Source organism: Ruditapes philippinarum, unplaced genomic scaffold (assembly GCF_026571515.1).
Source record: "Ruditapes philippinarum isolate M1 unplaced genomic scaffold, ASM2657151v2 ctg3103_1_1_1_1, whole genome shotgun sequence".
NCBI classification, from domain to species: domain Eukaryota; kingdom Metazoa; phylum Mollusca; class Bivalvia; order Venerida; family Veneridae; genus Ruditapes; species Ruditapes philippinarum.
The window spans coordinates 45,755-71,654 of record NW_026864968.1 but is presented as its reverse complement, the minus strand read 5'-3'; the positions used below and the strand labels follow the sequence as shown (position 1 = coordinate 71,654).

The 25,900-nt window shown below is 31.7% G+C and overlaps 2 protein-coding genes across 2 annotated transcripts; both read left to right on the top strand.

Annotated features, from left to right (window-relative positions):
• Positions 1–3,870: 3,870 nt before the first annotated feature.
• On the top strand, positions 3,871–20,992 carry LOC132727442 (cell death abnormality protein 1-like). Its single transcript, XM_060712963.1, has 5 exons — positions 3,871–3,953; positions 11,495–11,552; positions 16,213–16,872; positions 17,373–17,508; positions 20,839–20,992. The coding sequence occupies exons 2-5, from the start codon at positions 11,507–11,509 to the stop codon at positions 20,975–20,977; spliced, it is 981 nt and encodes a 326-aa protein (XP_060568946.1). The 5' UTR covers positions 3,871–3,953; positions 11,495–11,506; the 3' UTR covers positions 20,978–20,992.
• A 2,248-nt stretch (positions 20,993–23,240) lies between these two features.
• Positions 23,241–25,602, top strand: LOC132727444 (uncharacterized protein PF3D7_0210200-like). Its single transcript, XM_060712964.1, has 3 exons — positions 23,241–23,564; positions 23,998–24,363; positions 25,445–25,602. The coding sequence occupies exons 1-3, from the start codon at positions 23,375–23,377 to the stop codon at positions 25,600–25,602; spliced, it is 714 nt and encodes a 237-aa protein (XP_060568947.1). The 5' UTR covers positions 23,241–23,374.
• The last annotated feature ends 298 nt before the right edge of the window (positions 25,603–25,900 follow it).

Genomic DNA, 25,900 nt, shown 5'->3' with positions numbered 1-25,900 from the left:
GGTACAAAAACTTTAACATGAGTGGTTAATATGCCAATGCTCAGGAGGTAAGGATAGCTCTCAATAGTCGAGCTAAAAAAGTAAGCTTTCATATCACAGCTTCAACTTGCTGTCAATTTATGAATTTTATCTTATTTTTATAAGAGTTCCCTTTTCATTGCCAAGTTAGGTCTTTGTTTCAATCCCCATGCAAAGTTTGGTTGAAAAATTATTCAATAAGAGCTATAATTAATATGAATATTTATTAAAAAATTCTATTTCTCCTGCTTTTTAATAATTTCATAATACCTGCCACAACAAATGACAATCGAGATGGGTTTAGCTTCTTCATGTTACTATAAATATGCCTCAAAGTCAGTCTTCATTCCTGCTAAGTATCATTAAAGGGACTCCACTGGTGTTTTTTGAGATTTTTTTTGCCATTTATGTTCCATTTGATTTAAGTTTTGACTTTTAAGGTTGTGGAAAATTTCAGTTCATTCATTTCCTCTGTTTTAGCAGAATAATTATGTTATGAAAGTTAATAAAAAAAATGAAAAGGGTTGCAACACTTTTCACATAAAATGGGCTAGGAATAGCAAAACGATTTTCAGTTTATTTCTAAGCATATTCCTGAATTATCTATTGTAAATCTTTCTCTTTTAGTGCCAAACTTGATCAGTGTAATAAAGTAGCATGTTCTATGTTTTATTGCTTTTTGGACCTCAGTGGAGTTCCTTTAATATGTAAATATATACCTAGATCGGTAATTTTATGACTGTTACATCAAGTTGTAGTAATAAAGTTACCATTTTTCCAAGTCCATCCTTACAGTTTATATGGATACAGCCTCTGTTGCTAAAAAATATCGCCTTTATTGCAATTCAAAATTAGCGCCACTTTATGTCACCAGGCAAACAGTGCCGGTGCCCGGTTTCAAAGCAGTTGCCTATACGATTCGCGGGAACCAGATTCGGAACGGTACGTGTACGGTAAATTATACACCACTTCCGTTGCGGATAAAAATGGCGACTGAGCTACCTTGTGTTTTTTTTAGTAATATCGGAAAAATGACGGTTTTAGAAAAGAGACATCTACGTTAAAAAAATTGTAACATTCAATTATATTTGAGTTCTACAAACCTCTCAAAGGGTTATTTTATCCCGAAACCAAGTGCCTATGCATTTAATCATCATTGTTACACCCATGGACGTCCTCATCAACATTACCATAAACAACAACATTGTCATCAACATGGCCATCATTTTTACATATCACACGTCAATCATCCGTGTCAATACTTGAACTTTTTTAACTTTAATCCTACAACACTTGAAATCCCCCACCCCATCACACTAAGTACCAGGTGGTCTTGATTAGATGGCTACAATGGTAAGTAAATATGAATAATGATCATAATGGTCAAAAATGCCGTTAACTATGATCGAAACGTCACATGAAAAATTAATTATGATTAATGCTAATTTACAAAATGTATAATTTAAGTCCTTATTCATGGCAAATTTAACTTTGTGTCAAACAAATTGTACCTACGAAAAATATTTGATAATTTACAAATTTTATGTGATACAATAACATTTCCCGGATTGTCTGTGAAATATTTAAATTTTTCCTTTAAAAAACAGTAACACTTTCCCGATTTTCATGTGTAGTAATATTACGTTTCGGCTATATAGTTTTAATGAAACATAAAATAACTTACATTTTTGATTGATACTTAGTTCTTCGACGTCCTAAAATAAAAGCAACAATTCCAAATCTCCCATACTTTCGTTTCCGTCACATCCCTTTCACAAATTTCACGCAAATGTAGCTAACAGTAAAGTGTATAGAAAATCACTCGACCATGAATCTTGAGCGCTCGGGGACAATCTTGTATGTTTAACCACTGATTGATTCTCACCTAAACTTAACTAAACAAATCCCTTAAAGACGCCAGCAAAAAATTTTCCCTATTGTTCCCCGCCTGGATTATTCGGAAGGACCACCATCACGTGACATGCGCGAAACAGTTTATAATATATAAGTTTGTTAAGCTATGGCCAGTGCGATTATTATAATCTTGGTTTACAATTGTATAAATCATTCTACTATTCTACCTTATGGTCTTATGGTGATTTTTTTAACAATTTAACAGTCAATTTCAAAATTGGTTATGCGTTATATTTATTTTTTAAATAATGACAATTTTGTTCTTAGTTGTATTATTCTTTTATTTTCTTGTATGTATGATACATTTTCATGCAGCAAAACACATATATAGAAGATATTGAATGAGTGTAAGTTCAATACTGAATTTATTGCACGCGTTGAATAAAATTATATTATGCGAGCCTCTGGCGAGCATAATATTATTTTATTCAACGAGTGCAATAAATTCAGTAACGAACTTACACGAATTTAATATTCTATTCATCACATACCCAAAATAAAGACCGTTAAAGTGAAATAAGAGTCATTTTTCATCGACGCGCCTATAGTATAACGCTAACATTTAGCGCGACTTTACACTATGTTTGTATAACGCTAATGACGTCACGTCAAAATAATATGCACGGCCGTGCAATACCATATTTACGGAGTCGCAAAATCGGTACGTGTGTGTGATAAAATAGTTTATTACATGTGCGAGTTTCCAGCATTCAAGTTACAGAAGGAAAAAATGAAAGTTTGCGTCATTACAAGAGCTCATTTATAATCATACATTATATTACAATACAATATGATACCGACTTCTATTAACAATTAACAACATGTAAAACATGTATTGGCCTACTTCGTAAATGAGTAAAGAGCTGCTCGTACACGAGTAAAGAGCTGCTCCGTTAAAGACAATGCGATTGCGACGTCGTTAACGTCAAATTTCAAAATTATACCGTCCGCCTGGGTCGCTTTATATGCACATTGCATTAACGGGATAACATTTTCATTTGTTAATGTTTCTTGTTGGATATATTCCGATTTATGTTCCGTATTTTTTTATGTAAATGCATCTTACATGATATCCTCACATCGTTCATATCGTGGATAAATTATTAGGCATATGAAAAACCATTATTATACGATTGTAAGTCCCGAAGACTTTAAAATCTATTTCCATTCTTTAGACATACATATACATTTATAAGGAGGATTAAGCATTATGCACTATTTACAAGTGACATTCACAGGGACGCTGATCATTTCCAGTACACTATAGTCTAGTTTAATGAGCATGATATAGAGGATATTTGTTTAGTTCAGTGTAAGATCTGAATATATTTCACCAAGTGAGCAACAAAAGGTATATTTCACGAGTGAAATATGAACAAGGTGAAATATATTTTGATCTTACACTAAACTAAACAAATTTTCTTTTTATTATATGCAAAAAAACGTTTTAAAAAGACATTTTTCAAACAGTGAAATTACCAGTTGTTTTATATCACTGATATATTTCTATAAACCACCGAAAAGCATGTAATAAAACGCTTTATCATAAATTCGTGCTTAATTTATAGGCGGGGCTTAGTATGCTAAGTGTTCTATCCCATGATTCAAATTATCGAATAAATATTTTTCAGTAGATTTATACAATAAATATTTTCAATTATACAATAAATATTTTCAAATATAGAACATACATATAGATTACTATCGCACACAAATATTTTTTAAGATGAACAAATATTCAGCAGGATTGAATAAATATTATGGTATAGCATATAAAATTAGAGTTATACAATATAAATATTGGATATAGAACAAAAATTCAATTTATCAAATATTGCAACGTTTAACAATCCATACAGGAAAAAGATGACAAGAGCTCAACATGAGATATTATATATGTGATAACGATAAATATAGGTGTTATCTCATATCACTATCACTATCCTATAATGTACATTGAGTCATACTGACGTATATACTCGTAATATTAGGATTACTTATGTCAATTGACAGAAATTTAGGTATGTATTTTTCAATTCTAAATGTTCAGTTTTATAGAGGAATCGTCAAAAGTGTTGAGTGAATAGTCAACAAATTGGGATGAATGTTAACATATAATGTCATCAAATCAATATCCAGAAATTCGTATTGAAATAAATTGATTCATAACTATTTAAGTCCTTAGAGGGATACGCAGGCAAATTAATGTCAAAAACATTAAAATGATCTTATGTACTCAAATCACGGTAAAATGACATATTTATAGTCCCAGCATGAATTTCATTTGAGGACATTTACAGAATAATGAATGAAAAATTCAAAACGAAGAAATGAAAATTTTGCATGTGTCTCCCTATTACATATTATGAAATGACGCATCGCGCTGTCAGTTTAATGCATATTTTTTATATAACGCACATGGTACGCACATTTTTTCTTAAATTTTTATAATTTAAAACAGCCTAATGTAACTACAAGTGACACTGAAAATGTTTGAAAATGTTTACTTTTCATCTTAATCGCAAAATGTCGGCCCTTTCCGGCGTAGGTGACCTATTGCTTGTATTAGATAACGGAATTTAGATTGTTAAACTGCTTAGTGGGGTAAAGTGGTTAAAGAGTTTGTTTTCTTGGGCATCTTGAAGATAGAAAGATAGAAAGAAAGAAAGAAAGAATGAAAGAATGAAAGAATGAAAGAATGAAAGAATGAAAGAAAGAATGAAACACGGAGAAAAGAAAAAAAGATAAGTGACACTGCTCCTGTTCAACAGTTCAAGTAATGCTTATTGTAACTGTCTCCTATCTCTAATTTGAACAGCATTCATTACTGTGAACAATATTTACTGTCATTACTGTGAACAATATTTACTGTCATTACTGTGAACAATATTTACTGTTATTACTGTGAACAATATTTACTGTCGTGAAATATATCATATTGATTATTAAAAACAAAATCGAAATCACTGTAAAAGTAGCCAAAAACTACAGCAAAATCTCTTGATATACGTTTGGCGGATATGACCCCTCTCCCAGAAGAAAACCACCCCCCAAAAAAACATCAACAAAAAAAACAACAAACAAACAAAAAACCAACATCAAAAACAGAAAAAAACCCAACAACAACAAAACAACAATAACAACAACATACAAGGATTTTGTTGATTTAAATGTCTTCATGTCCCGTATTTAACGAGGATGATCTCTGAACCCGCCGAATGTCTAAAATAAAAGTGACTTGGTAAAGTTTCCTTTCAAGAATTGCTTTTATCAGTATTTTACCTATACAAGTTTGAAATATGAGTTATTTTTTATATTTTGAGGCGACAAAAGTGATTCAAATCGCTTTATTTGTTCGCTTGACAAGAACATAATTATTATATACATTAAAACCCTGTGCAGTGTTGGAATAAAGAAAAAAAATCTAAGGAATAACATGATGAGTCATTTCATTATAATTAAATTGATTTATAATATTCGGCTGATGAATTGAAATCACTAGCAAAATAAAAACAAATATGGATATTTTTTGTCATTTCTTTAATATTATTGTTACATATATTACAGTACATACAATGTACATATATTCTTCCGCGTTTTATAAATAAACAGTCTAACCTCTATTTAATATTAATGTTATCAGAACAATATTTATAAATTATCAGAGGAAGGAATCATGATAATATTTTAAGTTGAACACAATACGTGAGCGTATCAACTGTTATCAATATATCCTTACATTGTTATCAGTTTATCCTTACATTGTTATCAATGTAATTAATCTCTCTGTTATGAATATACTAATACACTTATCTTTCACGACAGTTTTTATCCTAAATTTAGTAGTTCATTTCAACGAAGATGAATTGACAGTAGTAAATAAAGTCGGTTTCGTTCCATCTACATTGCGTCCCTAGAGAAAAGCGGCTTATATAACTATACATCAGATTATCATTTTACATTAATATTCTAAATGTATGGTGGCATACTTCTGTCACCAAATAACCATATAACTAACTAGTTAATTAAGAGGTTAACTACTTACGTAATTGGTTAATCTATTAATTAACTAGTTAGTTATATGGTTATCATAACGGGAAATAAAAACAAATGCATGTAATTGCCTACAACTGCCATCCTTTTATCATTTTACCAGCTAAATGTTAAGTGGTTAACTAGTTACGTAACTAGTTAATCACTTAACTAACTAGTTAATTATGTGGTTAACTAGTTACGTGAGCGTATTCAACTGTTGTCAAAATGAGAATCTATACAAAAAGGTATACATAACTAGTTAACCACTTAATATTAAGTTGATGAAATAATAAAAGGATGGCAGTTGTAGGCACTAACATGCATTTATTTCCAGTAATGATCTTTTATTTATTGAAAAAAACAAACTTGTTACTTTACTAGTTAACCACTTAACTAACTAGTTAATTAAGAGGTTAACCAGTTACGTAACTAGTTAACCTCTTAATTAATCAGTTAGTTATATGGTTATCTGGTGGCAGAAATATGCCACTATATAAATGAGTCTAAGAATATTATGAAACACGCATGCGTGTAAAAAATCAAGGACGTATCACATGCAAAACAGCGACATCGTTTGTATTGACTATAAGATAATTGAGAAATTGTTTTAAAGGAAAATAACCGGTTAAGTCGACAAATCCATCGTTTTTCATTACGATATTGCAAGTGTGCATACCTTTATGTATAGATTCTCGCGTCTCGGACAAAAAGGAAGATAAATAAAGAGAGGAAGATAAATAAAAACAAAAGCACCATTGCGAATACAGATTCCTGTTTTTCCAAATTATATTAATGACACATACTCGATTTGGATATATCTTTGAATAAGCTGTCAAACAATCTACTTGCATTTCATGAAAGCAAATGGCTTCAAGAAATCTAAAATCATTTTCGTTATCTCAACATCAAGGTTTAGTTTAGATGAGAATTGTCTTATTGAAATTCCGACATTTCCTGTTTGTATCATCATTGACATTATTGTTTCATGTATATGTTTCTTATCTGTATCATGGTTGACATTATTGTTTCATGTATATGTATCTTATCTGTATCATGGTTGACATTATTGTTTCATGTTTATGTTTCTTATCTGTATCATGGTTGACATTATTGACATTAATGTTTCATGTATATGTATTATCTGTATCATGGTTGACATTATTGTTTCATGTTTATGTTTCTTATCTGTATCATGGTTGACATTATTGTTTTATGTTTATGTTTCTTATCTGTATCATGGTTGACAATATTGTTTCATGTTCCTTATCTGTATCATGGTTGACATTATTGTTTCATGTTTATATTTCTTATCTGTATCATGGTTGACGTTATTGTTTCATGTTTATGTTTCTTATTTGTTTAATGAATGACATCATTGTTTAATGTTTATGTTTCTTATCTGTTTAATGAACGACATTATTATTTCATGTTCATGTATCTTATCTGTATCATGGTTGACAGTATTGACATTAATGTTTCATGTATATGTATTATCTGTAGCATGGTTGACATTATCGCTTCATGTTTATGTTTCTTATCTGTATCATGGTTGACATTATTGTTTCATGGATATGTTTCTTATCTGTTTCATGGTTGACATTATTTTTTCATGTTTATGTTTCTTATCTGTTTCATGGTTGACATTATTGTTTCATGTTTATGTTTCTTATCTGTATCATGGTTAACGTTATTGTTTCATGTTTATGTTTCTTATCTGTATCATGGTTGACATTATTGTTTCATGTTTATGTTTCTTATCTGTTTAATGAATGACATTATTGTTTCATGTACATGTTTCTTATCTGTTTAATGAATAACATTATTGTTTCATGTGTATGTATCTTATCTGTTTAATGAATAACATTATTGTTTCATGTACATGTATCTTATCTGAATCGTATCATAGTTGACATTATTGTTTCATGTTTATGTATCTTATCTGTATCATGGTTGACATTATTGTTTCATGTACATGTATCTTATCTGAATCGTATCATGGTTGACATTATTGTTTCATGTTTATGTATCTTATCTGTATCATGGTTGACATTATTGTTTCAAGTACATATATCTGATCTGCATCATGGTTGACAATATTGTTTCATGATCCTTATCTGTATCATGGTTGACATTATTGTTTCATGTTTATATTTCTTATCTGTATCATGGTTGACCTTATTGTTTCATGTTTATGTTTCTTATTTGTTTAATGAATGACATCATTGTTTAATGTTTATGTTTTTTATCTGTTTAATGAACGACATTATTGTTCCATGTACATGTATCTTATCTGTATCATGGTTGACATTATTGACATTAATGTTTCATGTATATGTATTATCTGTATCATGGTTGACATTATTGCTTCATGTTTATGTTTCTTATCTGTATCATGGTTGACATTATTGTTTCATGGATATGTTTCTTATCTGTTTCATGGTTGACATTAATGTTTCATGTTTATGTTTCTTATCTGTTTCATGGTTGACATTATTGTTTCATGTTTATGTTTCTTATCTGTTTCATGGTTGACATTATTGTTTCATGTTTATGTTTCTTATCTGTATCATGGTTGACATTATTGTTTCATGTTTATGTTTCTTATCTGTTTCATGGTTGACATTATTGTTTCATGTTTATGTTTCTTATCTGTATCATGCTTGACAATATTGTTTCATGTTTATGTTTCTTATCTGTTTCATGGTTGACATTACTGTTTCATGTGTATGTATCTTATCTGTATCATGGTTGACATTATTGTTTCATGTGTATGTATCTTATCTGTATCATGGTTGACAATATTGTTTTATGTTTATGTTTCTTATCTGTTTCATGGTTGACATTATTGTTTCATGTGTATGTATCTGATCTGTATCATGGTTGACATTGTTGTTTCTATCTGTATCATGGTTGACATTATTGTTCCATGCGTATGTATATTATCTGTATCATGGTTGACAATATTGTTTTATGTTTATGTTTCTTATCTGTATCATGCTTGACAATATTGTTTCATGTTTATGTTTCTTATCTGTTTCATGGTTGACATTACTGTTTCATGTGTATGTATCTTATCTGTATCATGGCGGACATTATTGTTTCTATCTGTATCATGGTTGACATTATTGTTCCATGCGTATGTATATTATCTGTATCATGGTTGACAATATTGTTTTATGTTTATGTTTCTTATCTGTATCATGCTTGACAATATTGTTTCATGTTTATGTTTCTTATCTGTTTCATGGTTGACATTACTGTTTCATGTGTATGTATCTTATCTGTATCATGGTTGACATTATTGTTTCATGTGTATGTATCTTATCTGAGTCATGGTTAACAATATTGTTTCATGTGTATGTATCTTATCTGAGTCATGGTTAACAATATTGTTTCATGTGTATGTATCTTATCTGTATCATGGTTGACATTAATGTTTCATGTGTATGTATCTTATCTGTATCATGGTTGACAATATTGTTTTATGTTTATGTTTCTTATCTGTTTCATGGTTGACATTATTGTTTCATGTGTATGTATCTTATCTGTATCATGGTTGACATTGTTGTTTCATGTGTATGTATCGCATCTGTATCATGGTTGACATTATTGTTTCATGTGTATGTATCTTATCTGTATCATGGTTGACATTATTGTTTCATGTGTATGTATCTTATCTGTATCATGGTTGACATTGTTGTTTCATGTGTATGTATCTTATCTGTATCATGGTTGACATTGTTGTTTCATGTGTATGTATCTTATCTGTATCATGGTTGACATTATTGTTTCATGTGTATGTATCTTATCTGTATCATGGTTGACATTGTTGTTTCATGTGTATGTATCTTATCTGTATCATGGTTGACATAATTGTTTCATGTGTATGTATCTTATCTGAATCATGGTTAACAATATTGTTTCATGTGTATGTATCTTATCTGTATCATGGCTGACATTATTGTTCCATGTATATGTATATTATCTGTATCATGGTTGACATTATTGTTCCATGCGTATGTATCTTATCTGTATCATGGTTGACATTATTGTTCATGTATATGTTTCTTATCTGTATCATGGTTGACATTATTGTTCCATGTGTATGTGTCTTATCTGTATCATGGTTGACATTATTGTTTCATGTGTATGTATTTTATTTCAATCATGGTTGACGTAATTGTTCATGTATATGTTTCTTATCTGTATCATGGTTGACATTATTGTTTCATGTGTATGTATCTTATCTGTATCATGGTTGACATTGTTGTTTCATGTATATGTATATTATCTGTATCATGGTTGACATTATTGTTTCATGTGTATGTTTCTTATCTGTTTTATGGTTGACATTATTGTTTCATGTGTACGTATATTATCTGCATCATGGTTGACATTATTGTTTCATGTTTATCGATCTTATCTGTTTCATGGTTGACATTATTGTTCCATGAGTATGTTTCATATCTGTATCATGGTTGACATCATTTTTTCATGCGTATGTATCTTATCTGTATCATGGTTGACATTATTGTTCCATGTGTATGTGTCTTATCTGTATCATGGTTGACATTATTGTTTCATGTGTATGTGTCTTATCTGTACATTGGTTGACATTATTGTTTCATGTGTATGTATATTATCTATTTCATGGTTGACATTATTGTTTCATGAGTATGTATCTTATCTGTATCATGGTTGACATTATTGTTTCATGTTTATGTATCTTATCTGTGTCATGGTTGACATTGTTGTTTCATGTATATGTATAATATCTATATCATGGTTGACATTATTGTTTCATGAGTATGTATCTTATCTGTTTCATGGTTGACATTGTTGTTTCATGTGTATGTATCTTATCTGTATCATGGTTGACATTATTGTTTCATGTGTATGTATCTTATCTGTATCGTGGTTGACATTATTGTTTCATGTGTATGTATCTTATCTGTTTCATGGTTGACATTGTTGTTTCATGTGTATGTATCTTATCTGTATCGTGGTCGACATTATTGTTTCATGTGTATGTATATTATCTGTATCGTGGTTGACATTATTGTTTCATGTGTATGTATCTTATCTGTTTCATGGTTGACATTGTTGTTTCATGTGTATGCATCTTATCTGTATCGTGGTTGACATTATTGTTTCATGTGTATGTATATTATCTGTATCGTGGTTGACATTATTGTTTCATGTGTATGTATCTTATCTGTTTCATGGTTGACATTGTTGTTTTATATGTGTATGTATATTATCTGTATCATGGTTGACATTATTATTTCATGTGTATGTATATTATCTGTATCATGGTTGACATTATTGTTTCATGTGTATGTATCTTATCTGTATCATGGTTGACATTATTGCTTCATGTGTATGTTTCTTATCTGTTTCATGGTTGACATTATTGTTTCATGCATATGTTTCTTATATGTATCATTGTTGACATTATTGTTTCTTATCTGTATCATATTCCCAATAATGTTTATACATTAAAATAATAAATCTTTACAATTTTCAGATCCAGTCAAACATGACGTGGCTATTGTTAATTTTATTGACAATGTGTTACAACAGTTGTAAGTTTAAAATTTAACCCTTTGTCAAATATCTCTATATACTGTTATCACCTATTTTATCACCTTTGTTATCACCTATTTTATCATCACAGTGTTGAGGCACAATACCTGCTATATTCACTATGTTATCAGCACTATTTTTCAATCTTTGTATCATTGTCTATAGTGGTAATTCCTAAATCATAGTTTACTTCCTGTAACATCCTAAAGCAGTTGACGTCTTACCGCTTTAGTCAATATTCTGTGATAATTTAACATCAAAGCGCTAAAAGCACTGAAAAAGGCCAATACAGTCTAAACCCAAAAAAATCACATATCTGTTAAAATGGTAATGTTAAGCATCAAATTTTCTTACTACATATCGGTACTGTTTAATCATTATAAATATTATGTACAGAAGTAAAACTACGGTGTCCTTATCGTGCCATTTAGAATGTCGTCCGTCGCATCTAAGGGTAGACACACGACAATGCGAAGTGACATCGCGACAATGCGAAGCGACGCTCGACAACGCGAAGCGATATGCGACAATGCGAAGCGACGCTCGACAGTGTCAAACGATATGTCGCACTGTCGCCTAGAAATGTCGCGGTAAAAAAGGGCGACATTTAAGAAATGTCGCTTCGCGTTGTCGAGTGTCGCTTCGCATTGTCGAGCGTCGCTTCGCGTTGTCGCGATGTCACTTCGCGTTGTCGCGATGTCACTTCGCGTTGTCGCATTGTCACTTCGCATTGTCGAGTGTCGAGGTTGGTAGAAGTGCATACCACGACACTCGACAATGCGAAACGACAACGCGGACAATGCGATACGACGCTCGACAATGCGAAGTGACACTCGACATCGCGAAGCGACATTTTTAAAATGTCGAGTAAATGTCGAGTTATTTTTATGATTTTTACACCGCGACGCTCAACATTGCGAAGCGACACTCGACAATGTGAAGCGATACTCGACAACGCGAAGCGATACTCGACAACGCGAAGCGACACTCGACAATGCGAAGCGACATTTGGAATAATATCGTATCGCATTGTCGTGCGTCTACCGGTGCTTGGTCAGAATTTACTAACTCACCGACAAACGGTGCGATCATGGAAGGGGTCGCACTAAACTGCTGACGAATTAGCTGACGATATAGAATATATAGGAAACTGCTGACCAGTTAAACAAAGAAGGATTATCGAAAACTGCTGACCAGTTAGATAAAGAAGGGAAAACAATGAAGGTGTCAAATTGCCGTTGGTGATATTACAGGCGAGGTCGAGAAATACTTGATAAAATGTTTTCCAAGATGTCAATATTACAAATGATACATATTAATTATAAAAAATTCAATTGATATATACTGTATATTTCTCAATTTATTTTGATATAATATTTTATTTAAGTACCTTAATGAATTTTCTTCTATGTGTTATATATTGGTTAAAATTTTAAAAATGTAGTCAAAATATGATGTACGAAAAATCATAATTTGTTTCAAGTATGTATAAAACTATGCATCATAGGTTAAAATATATACATGTACATATACGCAATGTATATTTTAACAAAATATAATTATTATGTCGTATTTAGTGCAAATATGAAATAAAGTGATTTCTGTTTCCTTATTTGTTGTTCGTATAATTGTATAAGTAATATTGAACAAAAATTTATAATGTGCTAATTGTTATAGTTAATAAGCTTTTATTACATTATAAACAACATGTTTCCACAGATATCCATTAAACTGATAATTTATCGAGATCGATATGCCCCAAGGTCATATTAAAATCGATTTCACACGCGACGTGTCATTCTTGATTTATCTATGACAAAATACAATAAACAGTCAAAAATATGTTATTAAAATGCTGACCATATTGTAGAATCTGCTGAAAAGTTAGATATATAGAGAAAAATATATTTAAATGCTACGAAATTGTTACTCATTATGCAAATTTAATATATTTTATAAAATAATGTCGACATTTAATTAAGTAAAAACACTGCTGACCAATTTAATGTTAATTCAAATTGATTTAAGCCGTAAAACTCTCTTATTCTATATGGTCAGCAAATTTAACGCTCTTTACATTCAGGCGAGAAAATGCTGACCAGTTAAACATATAGTAGAATCTGCTGACCAGTTAGATATATAGGGAAACTGCTGACCAGTTAGATATATAGAGAAAAATATATTTTGCCGTGAAATTGTAATTCATTTTATAATGTATGCAAATTCAATTTATTTTATAAAATTATGTCGACATTTAATTAAGTAAAAACACTGCTGACCAATTTAATATTATTTCAAATTGATTTAAGCCGTAAAAGTCTTCTTATTCTATATGGTCAGCAAATTTAACGCTCTTTACATTCAGGCGAGAAAATGCTGACCAGTTAAACATATAGTAGAATCTGCTGACCAGTTAGATATATAGGGAAACTGCTGACCAGTTAGAAATATAGAAAAATATATATTTTGCCGTGAAATTGTTACTCATTTTATAATGTATGCAAATTTTATATATTATATAAAATCATGTCGACATTTAATTAAGTAAAAACACTGCTGACCAATTTAATGTTAATTCAAATTGATTTAAGCCGTAAAACTCTTCTTATTCTATATGGTCAGCAAATTTAACGCTCTTTCACATTCAGGCGAGAAAATGCTGACCAGTTAAACATATAGTAGAATCTGCTGACCAGTTAGATATATAGGGAAACTGCTGACCAGTTAGATATATAGAGAAAAATATATTTTGCCGTGAAATTGTAATTCATTTTTATTATGTATGCAAATTCAATTTATTTTATAAAATTATGTCGACATTTAATTAAGTAAAAACACTGCTGACCAATTTAATGTTATTTCAAATTGATTTAAGCCGTAAAACTCTTCTTATTCTATATGGTTAGCAAATTTAACGCTCTTTACATTCAGGCGAGAAAATGCTGACCAGTTAAACATATACACATGTAGTAGAATCTGCTGACCAGTTAGATATATAGGGAAACTGCTGACCAGTTAGAAATATAGAAAAAAATATATTTTGTCGTGAAATTTTAATTCATTTTATAATGTACGAAATTCAATATATTGTATAAAATTTTGTCGACATTTAATTAAGTTAAAACACTGCTGACTTATTTAATATTAATTCAAATTGCAATTATTGCTTTTGAAAATACATTTTTTTTCCGTTACAAGATTTTTCTATTGAAATATCACTAACAAGAGATTTTGATAAAACTCAAAACATCATAATTCTTTATAAAACATTAATTCAAATTTTTGCATATCTTTAGAGGTATAAAAAGCTGTTTAATATATCCTTTTAAAATCACGGATTTATATTACATGTAGTAATGTAAATCCGTGTTAAAATGTATGATATTATGGTACTTTAAATGTATATATTAATTTAGTTTATAAACATAGTCATATAAATGCAAAAATTAAAAATATAATTAAAAGAATAAAAGTAATTTCCCATCTTTTTATTACCCCCTACGGCGTGTTTATATAACTTCACACCTTCAATGTTTCCCTTCTTTGTGTAACTGGTCAGCATTTTCCGAAAATCCTTCTTTATTTTACTGGTCAGCAGTTTCCTATATATTCTATATCGTCAGCTTATTCGTCAGCAGTTTAGTGCGACCCCTTCCATGATCGCACCGTTTGTCGGTGAGTTAGTAAATTCTGGCCATGCACCGGTAGACGCACGACAATGCGATACGATATTATTCCAAATGTCGCTTCGCATTGTCGAGTGTCGCTTCGCGTTGTCGAGTATCGCTTCGCGTTGTCGAGTGTCGCTTCGCATTGTCGAGTGTCGCTTCGCAATGTTGAGTGTCGCGGTGTAAAAATCATAAAAATAACGCGACATTTACTCGACATTTTAAAAATGTCGCTTCGCGATGTCGAGTGTCACTTCGCATTGTCGAGCGTCGTATCGCATTGTCGCGTTGTCGTTTCGCATTGTCGAGTGTCGTGGTATGCACTTCTACCAACCTCGACACTCGACAATGCGAAGTGACAATGCGACAACGCGAAGTGACATCGCGACAACGCGAAGTGACATCGCGACAACGCGAAGCGACGCTCGACAATGCGAAGCGACACTCGACAACGCGAAGCGACATTTCTTAAATGTCGCCCTTTTTTACCGCGACATTTCTAGGCGACAGTGCGACATATCGTTTGACACTGTCGAGCGTCGCTTCGCATTGTCGCATATCGCTTCGCGTTGTCGAGCGTCGCTTCGCATTGTCGCGATGTCACTTCGCATTGTCGTGTGTCTACCCTTAGATGCGACGGACGACATTCTAAATGGCACGATAAGGACACCGTATAAAACTTGTTATCTGAGCTTCAATCTATCATTACTTATAAGACACTACTGTATATCCGATATTATTCGCGCTCGACTAATCTAAGTCTGCCGAGATTAGCTAACACTTTGTCTGCTGATGACAAGTGATTCTACCAAAGCAACCAGTACATACCAGAATCAGCTAGTACTCCTGTGATTGAAACAAACAACTAATTCGTTTGTTTATGATAAAGGGTTGAATGATCTGAATCAAGTTTAAAATGTTCATGACAAGTGTAAAACATTTATACTTTGTGGAATTGTTAACACATTTATATGTTTTTACTATATTCCAGTATGTGACGACCAATGCTTTCATAAGCCATGTGCCTGTTGTCGCACTTCAAACTGCAATATGAACAGCACTTGTGAAAATGGCTGTATTGATGGATACTGGGGTGATAGCTGCTTCTACACGTGTCCCGTGAACTGTATAAACTGTGAACAAAATAGCCCATCTGTATGTGACAAGTGTCACGACGGCTATTATAACGGATTTTGGCATGACGGCAACAGTTATGGCCCGTGGACTGATAACTGTATAAATAAATGTAATCCTCAATGTAAATCGTGCTATTATTACCAGCACTGCAAAGAATGCGCGGATGGATATTACAAAACAAAGTCAGTCGAAAACTGTACTTTACCATGTCCACAACGATGTATTTCTTGTATTTCGGAATCAGACTGCACTGAGTGTAAGCCAGGTTACTTTGGTATAAACTGTTCACAAATATGCAGCAAAGGTTGTGATACAGTGGAGTGCGACAAAAAGACCGGAAGTTGCAACTGTACATCTAATTATATGGGCGAAACTTGTAGATATTGTAAGCATGAAAAATTTGGAACAAATTGTGACTTAGAGTGTCCGGAGAATTGTTTAGTGTGTAACCAGTCAGACAGCTGTCTATATTGTAAGCCAGGCTATGAGGGGGCAATGTGTAACCAACCAAACGGTAACTCTATCTTTATTTGATTTATGCAGTTTATGATTGATTGATTGATTGATTGATTGAGGGGCAATTTTTGGTTGTCGGTGTGGCCGCATTTATCACTTTAACTTCGATTTTAAGACAATATGGCATGCGGCCCTTCTGACGTAATACAACTTATTATTAATTCGTTTTTAGATTTAATTTAGTTTTAACATTTTTCATTTTTACTTAACTTCATCTATGAAACAAGTTCTTGCAAGTTATATTCATCATTTTTAAATCCGCTTCTTAAACCCAAAAAAGTTCATGAATTTTCTTTCTATTAAACATATATAGCTTAACTGTAGATGCTACTCTTCTGAATGTAAAAGGTACTAAATAAATCAAGTATTTTCCAACACAGGCTGTAATACTTGTAACTATATCTTGAATCAAAACGATCAACGATATTAGTATAAAGTGTTATCTATAACTTCAATTTATCAAAAGACATACAGTTTTACATTTTTTTCTCTCAATAGACCAAACTACGAAGAGGCAAAGTACGCATGCGCCAGAATACAACAAAGATAACAAGACTCTCAGTATTGCCATTGGAAGTATGTTTGGAATCCTGGCAGTGGTTACCATTGTATTCGCGCTTTTGTTTTGGTGGAGGTAAGAATAATATTTGAGCCGGGTACCAGGTCACGTGATAACGATGATGAAAATGAATGATGATTTTTTTTGTTTTCATTGCTGGATATAACTTACTTTGACCACAAATCTTTTTATACACTTAAGCACATGTTCAAAATGATACAAAAAGCTTATTTGCATTATGTGTAGCTCATTTTGGGATACAATTTAGAGATAACAATTCACATTTTGCATTAATAAATGGATCACAAGTAATCCAGATTTAAAATATGTCATCATCTTATACCATATCAAGTCCACTTATATATCAACATCGCTTGTTTAATACATTAACTGTTGAAATATGTCATCATCTTATACCATATCAAGTCCACTTATATTAAACATCCTTGTTTAATACATTAACTTTTAAATATTTTCCATCTTTTCCAATAATATTTTAAAAACACATTTTTTAAAAATTAATTTTAAATTGTTATTTAAAAAACCCCCCAATTTTTTGTTTTAAACACTTTAATGTTGAAAATTTGGGTTAAAACCACCTCCACCCTGGACAAACGAAGTTACCCTATTCAAAAAATTTTTTTTTCTATTATATTTTTTGGGGCCCAAAAAAATTAAAATTACTTTTTTTTTTGTTTTTTATGCTGTATTAATCCCTCGAAATAACTTAATCAGTACTAACTAATTTGATGCAACCCCGCTCTTTATTTTTATGCATTTACCAAGGAAATGGTAATTGTTCATTCTTTAACAGGAAAAAATAGCATAAAATATATAAAGAACGCAAGTACAAATTAACTTATGTTATGAACTGGAAAAGGAATCGTTATTTATTAAACAAAAAAGAAAATGTCTAAACATAAATGCATTGAACAGGGGAAACTACAGCCCCTTGTCAGACACCGAAAGTAAGTTTTAAACATCTTGATGCATTCAATTCATATAACCATCGCCTGACTCAAACAGTATTACGGCTATACTTGAATTTGGAAATTACTCTAGAACATTTTCTTCCTTACTTAAATATGCGGAAAAAGAACGTAAAAAATTACCAAATGATTTATTTAATAATTCATGGCCCTTTTTAGTGCATGACCGTAAAGCTGTAAGTCGTGAATAACGTGACTCTGAAATAATTGTAAGTGTAAAAGTAGTTTATATTTAACGTAAAAGATAAAATACACAGTTTAATAGTTAACCACTTTATCGTTATCATATATGAGTGATTTCATTAAATAGTCTATAATCCTTTGCCGTTGCAGCCGAAAAATTATACTTTGACGTTAGTAAAGAGTCAGGAAAACCCCGCCGAGCTTACTTGATCAGACTCATATTGTTGGTATCAATATTTGTATTTCGATATAAAAAATCCCTTTCTTTTCCATCATCAAAGCCAGTGCTAATTCGTTTCTCAAGTTCAACAAATTAACGTCAGAGTAATGTATTGTGATATTCACCAACAATATTGACAGTATTTAGATAATGAGTTGTTACAGGAGGCAATATTGACAGTATAATAGGTAATGAGTTGTTACGGGAGGCAATATTGACAGTATAATAGATACTGAGTTGTTACGGGAGGCAATATTGACAGTATAATAGATAATGAGTTGTTACAGGAGGCAATATTGACAGTATAATAGATAATGAGTTGTTACAGGAGACAATATTGACAGTATAATAGATAATGAGTTGTTACAGGAGGCAATATTGACAGTATAATAGATAATGAGTTGTTACAGGGGGCAATATTGACAGTATAATAGATAATGAGTTGTTACAGGAGACAATATTGACAGTATAATAGATAATGAGTTGTTTACAGGGGGCAATATTGACATTATAATAGATAATGAGTTGTTACAGGAGGCAATATTGACAGTATATATAGATAATGAGTTGTTACAGGGGGCAATATTGACAGTATAATAGATAATGAGTTGTTACAGGGGGCAATATTGACATTATAATAGATAATGAGTTGTTACAGGGGGCAATATTGACAGTATAATAGATAATGAGTTGTTACAGGTGGTAATATTGACAGTATAATAGATAATGAGTTGTTACAGGAGGCAATATTGACAGTATAATAGATAATGAGTTGTTACAAGGGGCATATTGACATTATAATAGATAATGAGTTGTTTACAGGAGACAATATTGACAGTATAATAGATAATGAGTTGTTACAGGAGACAATATTGACAGTATAATAGATAATGAGTTGTTACAGGAGGCAATATTGACAGTATAATATATAAATGAGTTGGTACAGGAGACAATATTGACATTATAATAGATAATGAGTTGTTACAGGAGGCAATATTGACATTATAATAGATAATGAGTTGTTACAGGAGACAATATTGACATTATAATAGATAATGAGTTGTTACAGGTGGTAATATTGACAGTATAATAGATAATGAGTTGTTACAGGAGGCAATATTGACAGTATAATAGATAATGAGTTGTTACAGGGGGCAATATTGACAGTATAATAGATAATGAGTTGTTACAGGGGGCAATATTGACAGTATAATAGATAATGAGTTGTTACAGGAGGCAATATTGACATTATAATAGATAATGAGTTGTTACAGGAGACAATATTGACAGTATAATAGATAATGAGTTGTTACAGGAGGCAATATTGACATTATAATAGATAATGAGTTGTTACAGGAGACAATATTGACACAGTATAATAGATAATGAGTTGTTACAGGAGGCAATATTGACAGTATAATAGATAATGAGTTGTTACAGGAGGCAATATTGACATTATAATAGATAATGAGTTGTTACGGGAGGCAATATTGACAGTATAATAGATAATGAGTTGTTACAGGGGGCAATATTGACAGTAAAATATATAATGAGTTGTTACAGGGGGCAATATTGACAGTATAATAGATAATGAGTTGTTACAGGAGGCAATATTGACAGTATAATAGATAATGAGTTGTTACAGGAGGCAATATTGACATTAAATAGATAATGAGTTGTTACGGGAGGCAATATTGACAGTATAATAGATAATGAGTTGTTACAGGGGGCAATATTGACAGTATAATATATAATGAGTTGTTACAGGGGGCAATATTGACAGTATAATAGATAATGAGTTGTTACAGGAGGCAATATTGACTGTATAATAGATAATGAGTTGTTACAGGAGGCAATATTGACAGTTTAATAGATAATGAGTTGTTACAGGAGGCAATATTGACAGTATAATAGATAATGAGTTGTTACAGGAGGCAATATTGACAGTATAATAAATAATGAGTTGTAACAGGAGACAATATTGACAGTATAATAGATAATGAGTTGTTACAGGAGGAGACAGAGAAGATTAAAGAAGCAGCAGAAGATTATAAAGAGAATGGAGAGGAATACATTCAAGGCGTCGTCGTCCAGCAATGCTCCTTTTGAAATGTCACAAGGTTACTTATCTAACACTTTAAATGAAAATTAATCAATTGCATATTATCTTTAAGCTTAAAAAACAATTTTAACAAACCTTTGATTCAACTAACCAATTATTCCATCGTACAGTTTGACAAGTACAGTATTTGCAGGTTTTCAATTCCCAAAATGGTTCTTTTTTCAAATTGTTCATAATGAATTTGTAAAGTGCGCATTAATTCATTAAACTAGACTTATTTTGGTATCATATATTCTAGAAGTTTTATTATGTATTCTAGAAATCAGCGGGAATAAGAACATTTCGGGGCAACATAGAAGGGAAAAATTCGTATTTTGATGAGATTCCTGGTGGTCAAATTATCAGACTCATGGTATTCCAGTTGATCAAAAATCAATGTATCATTGAAACGACATGATTTAATAAACCCCAAAGACACGTACCTCCCAACGATACAAAAGTGGTTAAAAACGTCCCGATAGATTTAAAAAATATGGGAAACGGTTTCTTTCGTTTTAAGTTTTAAAGAACGGTTATAGATAAATTTATTCCCCAATTAAACCATTCAATATTTTATTTGAAATTTGGGTTTTTTTACCCCATATCCTCCCCCTAAAATACGGGCTTTTATTCCTTTGAAATCTTTTCTTCAGTTGTGTTTGCTGTAAACAGAGTGTGTTAACGACATACTTGCATATATGCATATATTTCAAGAATGATGTAAGTATTTTGAGAATGCTGCAGGCATTTTGATATAGATGCAGACATTTTGAGAATGCTGCAGGCATTTTGAGATAGATGCAGGCATTTTGAGAATGATACAGGCATTTTGAGAATGATGCAGACATTTTGAGATAGATGCAGGCATTTTGAGAATGATGCAGGCATTTTGAAAATGATTAAGACATTATGAGAATGATGCAGGCATTTTGAGAATGATGCAGACATTTTGAGAATGATGCAGGCATTTTGAGAATGATGCAGGCATTTTGAGAATGATACAGGCATTTTGAGAATGATACAGACAATTTGAGATAGATTCAGACATTTTGAGAATGATACAGACATTTTGACAATGATGCAGGCATTTTGAGAATGTTGCAAACATTTTAAGAATAATGCAGGCATTTTGAGAATGATGCAGGCATTTTGAGAATAATGCAGGCATTTTGTGAATGATGCAGGCATGTTTAGAATGATGGAGATATTTTGAGAATAATGTAGACATTATGAGAATGATTCAGGCATTTTGAGAATGATGCAGGCATTTTGAGAATGATGCAGGCATTTTGAGAATGATGCAGACATTTTGAGAATGATGGAGGCATTTTGAGAATGATGCAGGCATTTTGAGAATGATGCAGGCATTTTGAGAATGATGCAGGTATTCTGAGTATGATACAGACATTTTGAGAATGATGCAGGCATTTTGAGAATGATGCAGGCATTTTTTGAGAAGGATGCAGGCTTTTTGACAATGATGCAGACATTTTGAGAATGATGCAGGCATTTTGAGAATGATGCAGGCATTTTGAGAATGATGCATGCATTTTGAGAATGATGCAGGTATTTTGAGAATGATGCAGGTATTCTGAGTATGATACAGACATTTTGAGAATGATGCAGGCATTTTGAGAATGATGCAGGCATTTTTGAGAAGGATGCAGGCTTTTTGACAATGATGCAGACATTTTGAGAATGATGCAGGCATTTTGAGAATGATGCAGGCATTTTGAGAATGATGCAGACATTTTGAAAATGATGCAGGCATTTTGAGATTTTGAGAACGATGCAGGCATTTTCAAAATGATGCAGGCATTTTGAGAATAATGCAGGCATTTTGAGAATGATACAGACATTTTAGATATTATGCAATATTTCTAAATATCTACATGCAGTTTTATGTAATGTAATAGATATTGATTATAATATATGGTACATCTTAGTTATCTTGCATTTGAAGAATATTGCATAAACGTTCCTCATTAAAGTATTGCATTTTGTTATCTTCTATGCAGTTTGACAGCATACGTTCTCTCTGTATATCATGTTATGCATTATGCATATTATTTGTGCATTTCTTATAACAAGTGATATATTTATTGCAAAAAGATAAAGGAAAGTTTAATATTTAAGTTTCCCGTCAGTGATTTAGTTCTTGGACTTGGTACTCCATAAACAAGCTGATATCATTTAAAATGAATTTCTCAACTGAGCTAATAACAAAGTTACTTTAAATTGTGTATAATGTTCAAATGTAAATCAAAATATAGGGTTGATATGCCAGTGTTTAGATTATTTTGGTAAAATGTATTGAAATATTGACTTATTTTTTTAAAAGATCATGAAGATGGAAGCGACGACGATGGTAGCAACTACAGTTTTGCTGTTGAGAAAAGTGAGATAAATGAAAACGGAAAGACTGCTGACGTCACTTCTAATTCAGGTATGGAAACAAAAGCTGATGCAAAACTTGAAGAACCTTCACCTGAAATTATGTCAGGTAAAGATAACCCAGCGTATGACTTGGACGAGAATATCGATGATGACAAAGTGAAACGGGAAAAGAAGAAAACAACGAATAATGCTACTGAAGACAATAAGAGAAGAGCCAAGAGGAAATGGAAAAAGAAGCAAAGTAACTTTCATATTTTGTGTTTTGTACTAGATCTAGGTTTGTCCCAAAAACAGCGTATAATGACAGTTAAGGTGAATTAACCAAACGCATTGTTACATTTTTTAAATAATGGCTCTGAAATTAAATATTGCTTCTTATGTATAGTATACTTTATAAAGGGATGAGATAAAAAAAACAAAACGCTAAGGATATATTTTCATTAAATTTACTTAAAACCGTAATCGAACGGTTCCGATTACTTTAAAATCATTTTCAGTACATTAAAACAATTAAAACAATATATCAAATAATGTCAGTCTGTTTATCTTGTACATTTTCATACGACATAAGCATTGAGAAAATCCTAACACACCTTTATTCATTTGACATATCAATTATTATTAAGCATCAAACAATAACACACCACAATTACATACTTTCATATTATTTTCAGAAAAAGGCATACAGCCTTTAGATGACTATGAAAAACTGCAAAAAGGCAAAGAAGACGAGCATATTTATGCAGTGGAAAGAGCAAAGCGCGAAACAGAAGGCGAACAAGATATCACCGTCCCTGAAACACCTGGGTATGAAAAACCCATTAGTTTTAAAACCAAAATAGAGAGTAAAAATGATGATGATATACATACAAATGATGACGTTGCACACGAAGATCATGATGCTTCACACGAAAATGATGACGTTACACAAGATAATAATGACGTTACACACGAAAATTCAATTTCTGAAGTGGAGAAACCCACTAAAGACAACAATGATAGTTCAGATAATAATAGCGATGTACCAAACGAAAAGTCGAGTAAGTTAAACTAAGATTTTTGAATTGTAATTCACAAATTTGCATCAGATAATGGTTGTTATGTCATAAAATAATGGTCTCTTTATAATGGAATAACGTGTATGTCCAATAGTGTTTGTAGTGCTTATGAAGATAGGTTTATTCATAAATGGCTCGCAATATCCTAATTAAAAAGCTAGTCTACTTAATATTTCAATCATCCTGGCATATCTCCTGTGTATCGACCATTTTTACAAATATAAAAAAAAACATAATTTGTATACTATGAATACGTTTTATTAATGAAAATTCAGACTGTCATCAATTTTCTTCAATTTGTAAAATCTTATGTAAAAAAAATTGTAGGTACGAAGATGTTCAATTTCATAATAAGAAACAACTCTATGTTTTACTTTCATTATTTATATTAGCATTAGTTTAAGACTTTTAAACTTTCAAATTTTCGTCAAGGCGTCAAAAACATTGAATGACCATGACTAAATGTACATGTATATGCAAAATATATTAGGTAAAATCTCTAATTTGCCGTAAATAAATAAACGCTAATTTGAATTTGCTTAGCTTTTGGCCTTTCGTCCTTCTTCAGTGGCATTTATTACACATAGAAAATAAATCAGAAAAAACAAAGGAAGTAACGTAACGTCATTGAGCCCGCTTGCCGTGACGTTATGTGCCATCTGTCGCGTTATTCCAGAAGGTCAATATGTTCTTAACTTATTTTCCCACAGCTTTTCGATTGTATTTCGGTATTGATCAGGTCCGTGTTCTTTTTTGAGCCCCGTTATCGAAAAATCACAGGACTGTGTGTCAGATTGATATAAATTCACCGCTACCGGATCATTGTACTTGATCGTATTTTAATAAGTTCAGAAGATTTCTTTGGTATAACGTCTTTCCTGTTTCACTAACATTAATAATTATAATTTGACAACGCTTACAGTAAACTGCATATACCACATGATGTTATTGCATACCTTGTATGAGACCACGTTAACATACTGACAAAGTTTTATTGTTATGTAGTGTTGTATATATGGCTACGACCAAATAAACTTTACCAAGATAAATCATCTCATTTCAGAAGGCATCAAGAAGGCATTAGAGGATTATGAAGACCTGAAAAAAATAAGCAACGACGAACATGATTACGAGGAAGGTGAAATAAAGTTTCATGATTATACTAACTTTAATAACGAACAACAGAGGAGCTCAACATTTGGTGTATTCAGCCTCGCTTGAAGCTAAAAATTTGGCGTGATAACTGGAGCTTGAGTCTTTACATTTGGCGTGATAACTGTCGCTTTAAACTCAATATTAAATAGTGATGTCTTCCCTCTCGCTTGAAGCTAAATTTGGTATCGTCACTCTCGCTTGAAGCTTAATTTTGGTATCGTCACTCTCGATTGAAGCTTAATTTTGGTATCGTCACTCTCGCTTGAAGCTTAATTTTTGTGTCGTCGCTAAATGTTTGTGTCGTCACTCTTACTTGAAGCTTAATTTTGGTGATTTCACTCTTGCTTGAGGCTTTATTTTGGTG

What these genes read in the sequence shown, in the direction of transcription:
- LOC132727442 (XM_060712963.1), top strand. Translation starts at nt 11,507, where the DNA reads ATGACGTGGCTATTGTTAATTTTATTGACAATGTGTTACAACAGTT. An exon ending in AATGTGTAACCAACCAAACG is followed by an intron (nt 16,873 to 17,372) that starts GTAACTCTATCT and finishes TTCTCTCAATAG; the next exon opens with ACCAAACTACGAAGAGGCAA. An exon ending in GCGCTTTTGTTTTGGTGGAG is followed by an intron (nt 17,509 to 20,838) that starts GTAAGAATAATA and finishes GAGTTGTTACAG; the next exon opens with GAGGAGACAGAGAAGATTAA.
- LOC132727444 (XM_060712964.1), top strand. Translation starts at nt 23,375, where the DNA reads ATGGAAACAAAAGCTGATGCAAAACTTGAAGAACCTTCACCTGAAATT. An exon ending in GAAATGGAAAAAGAAGCAAA is followed by an intron (nt 23,565 to 23,997) that starts GTAACTTTCATA and finishes TATTATTTTCAG; the next exon opens with AAAAAGGCATACAGCCTTTA. An exon ending in TGTACCAAACGAAAAGTCGA is followed by an intron (nt 24,364 to 25,444) that starts GTAAGTTAAACT and finishes ATCTCATTTCAG; the next exon opens with AAGGCATCAAGAAGGCATTA.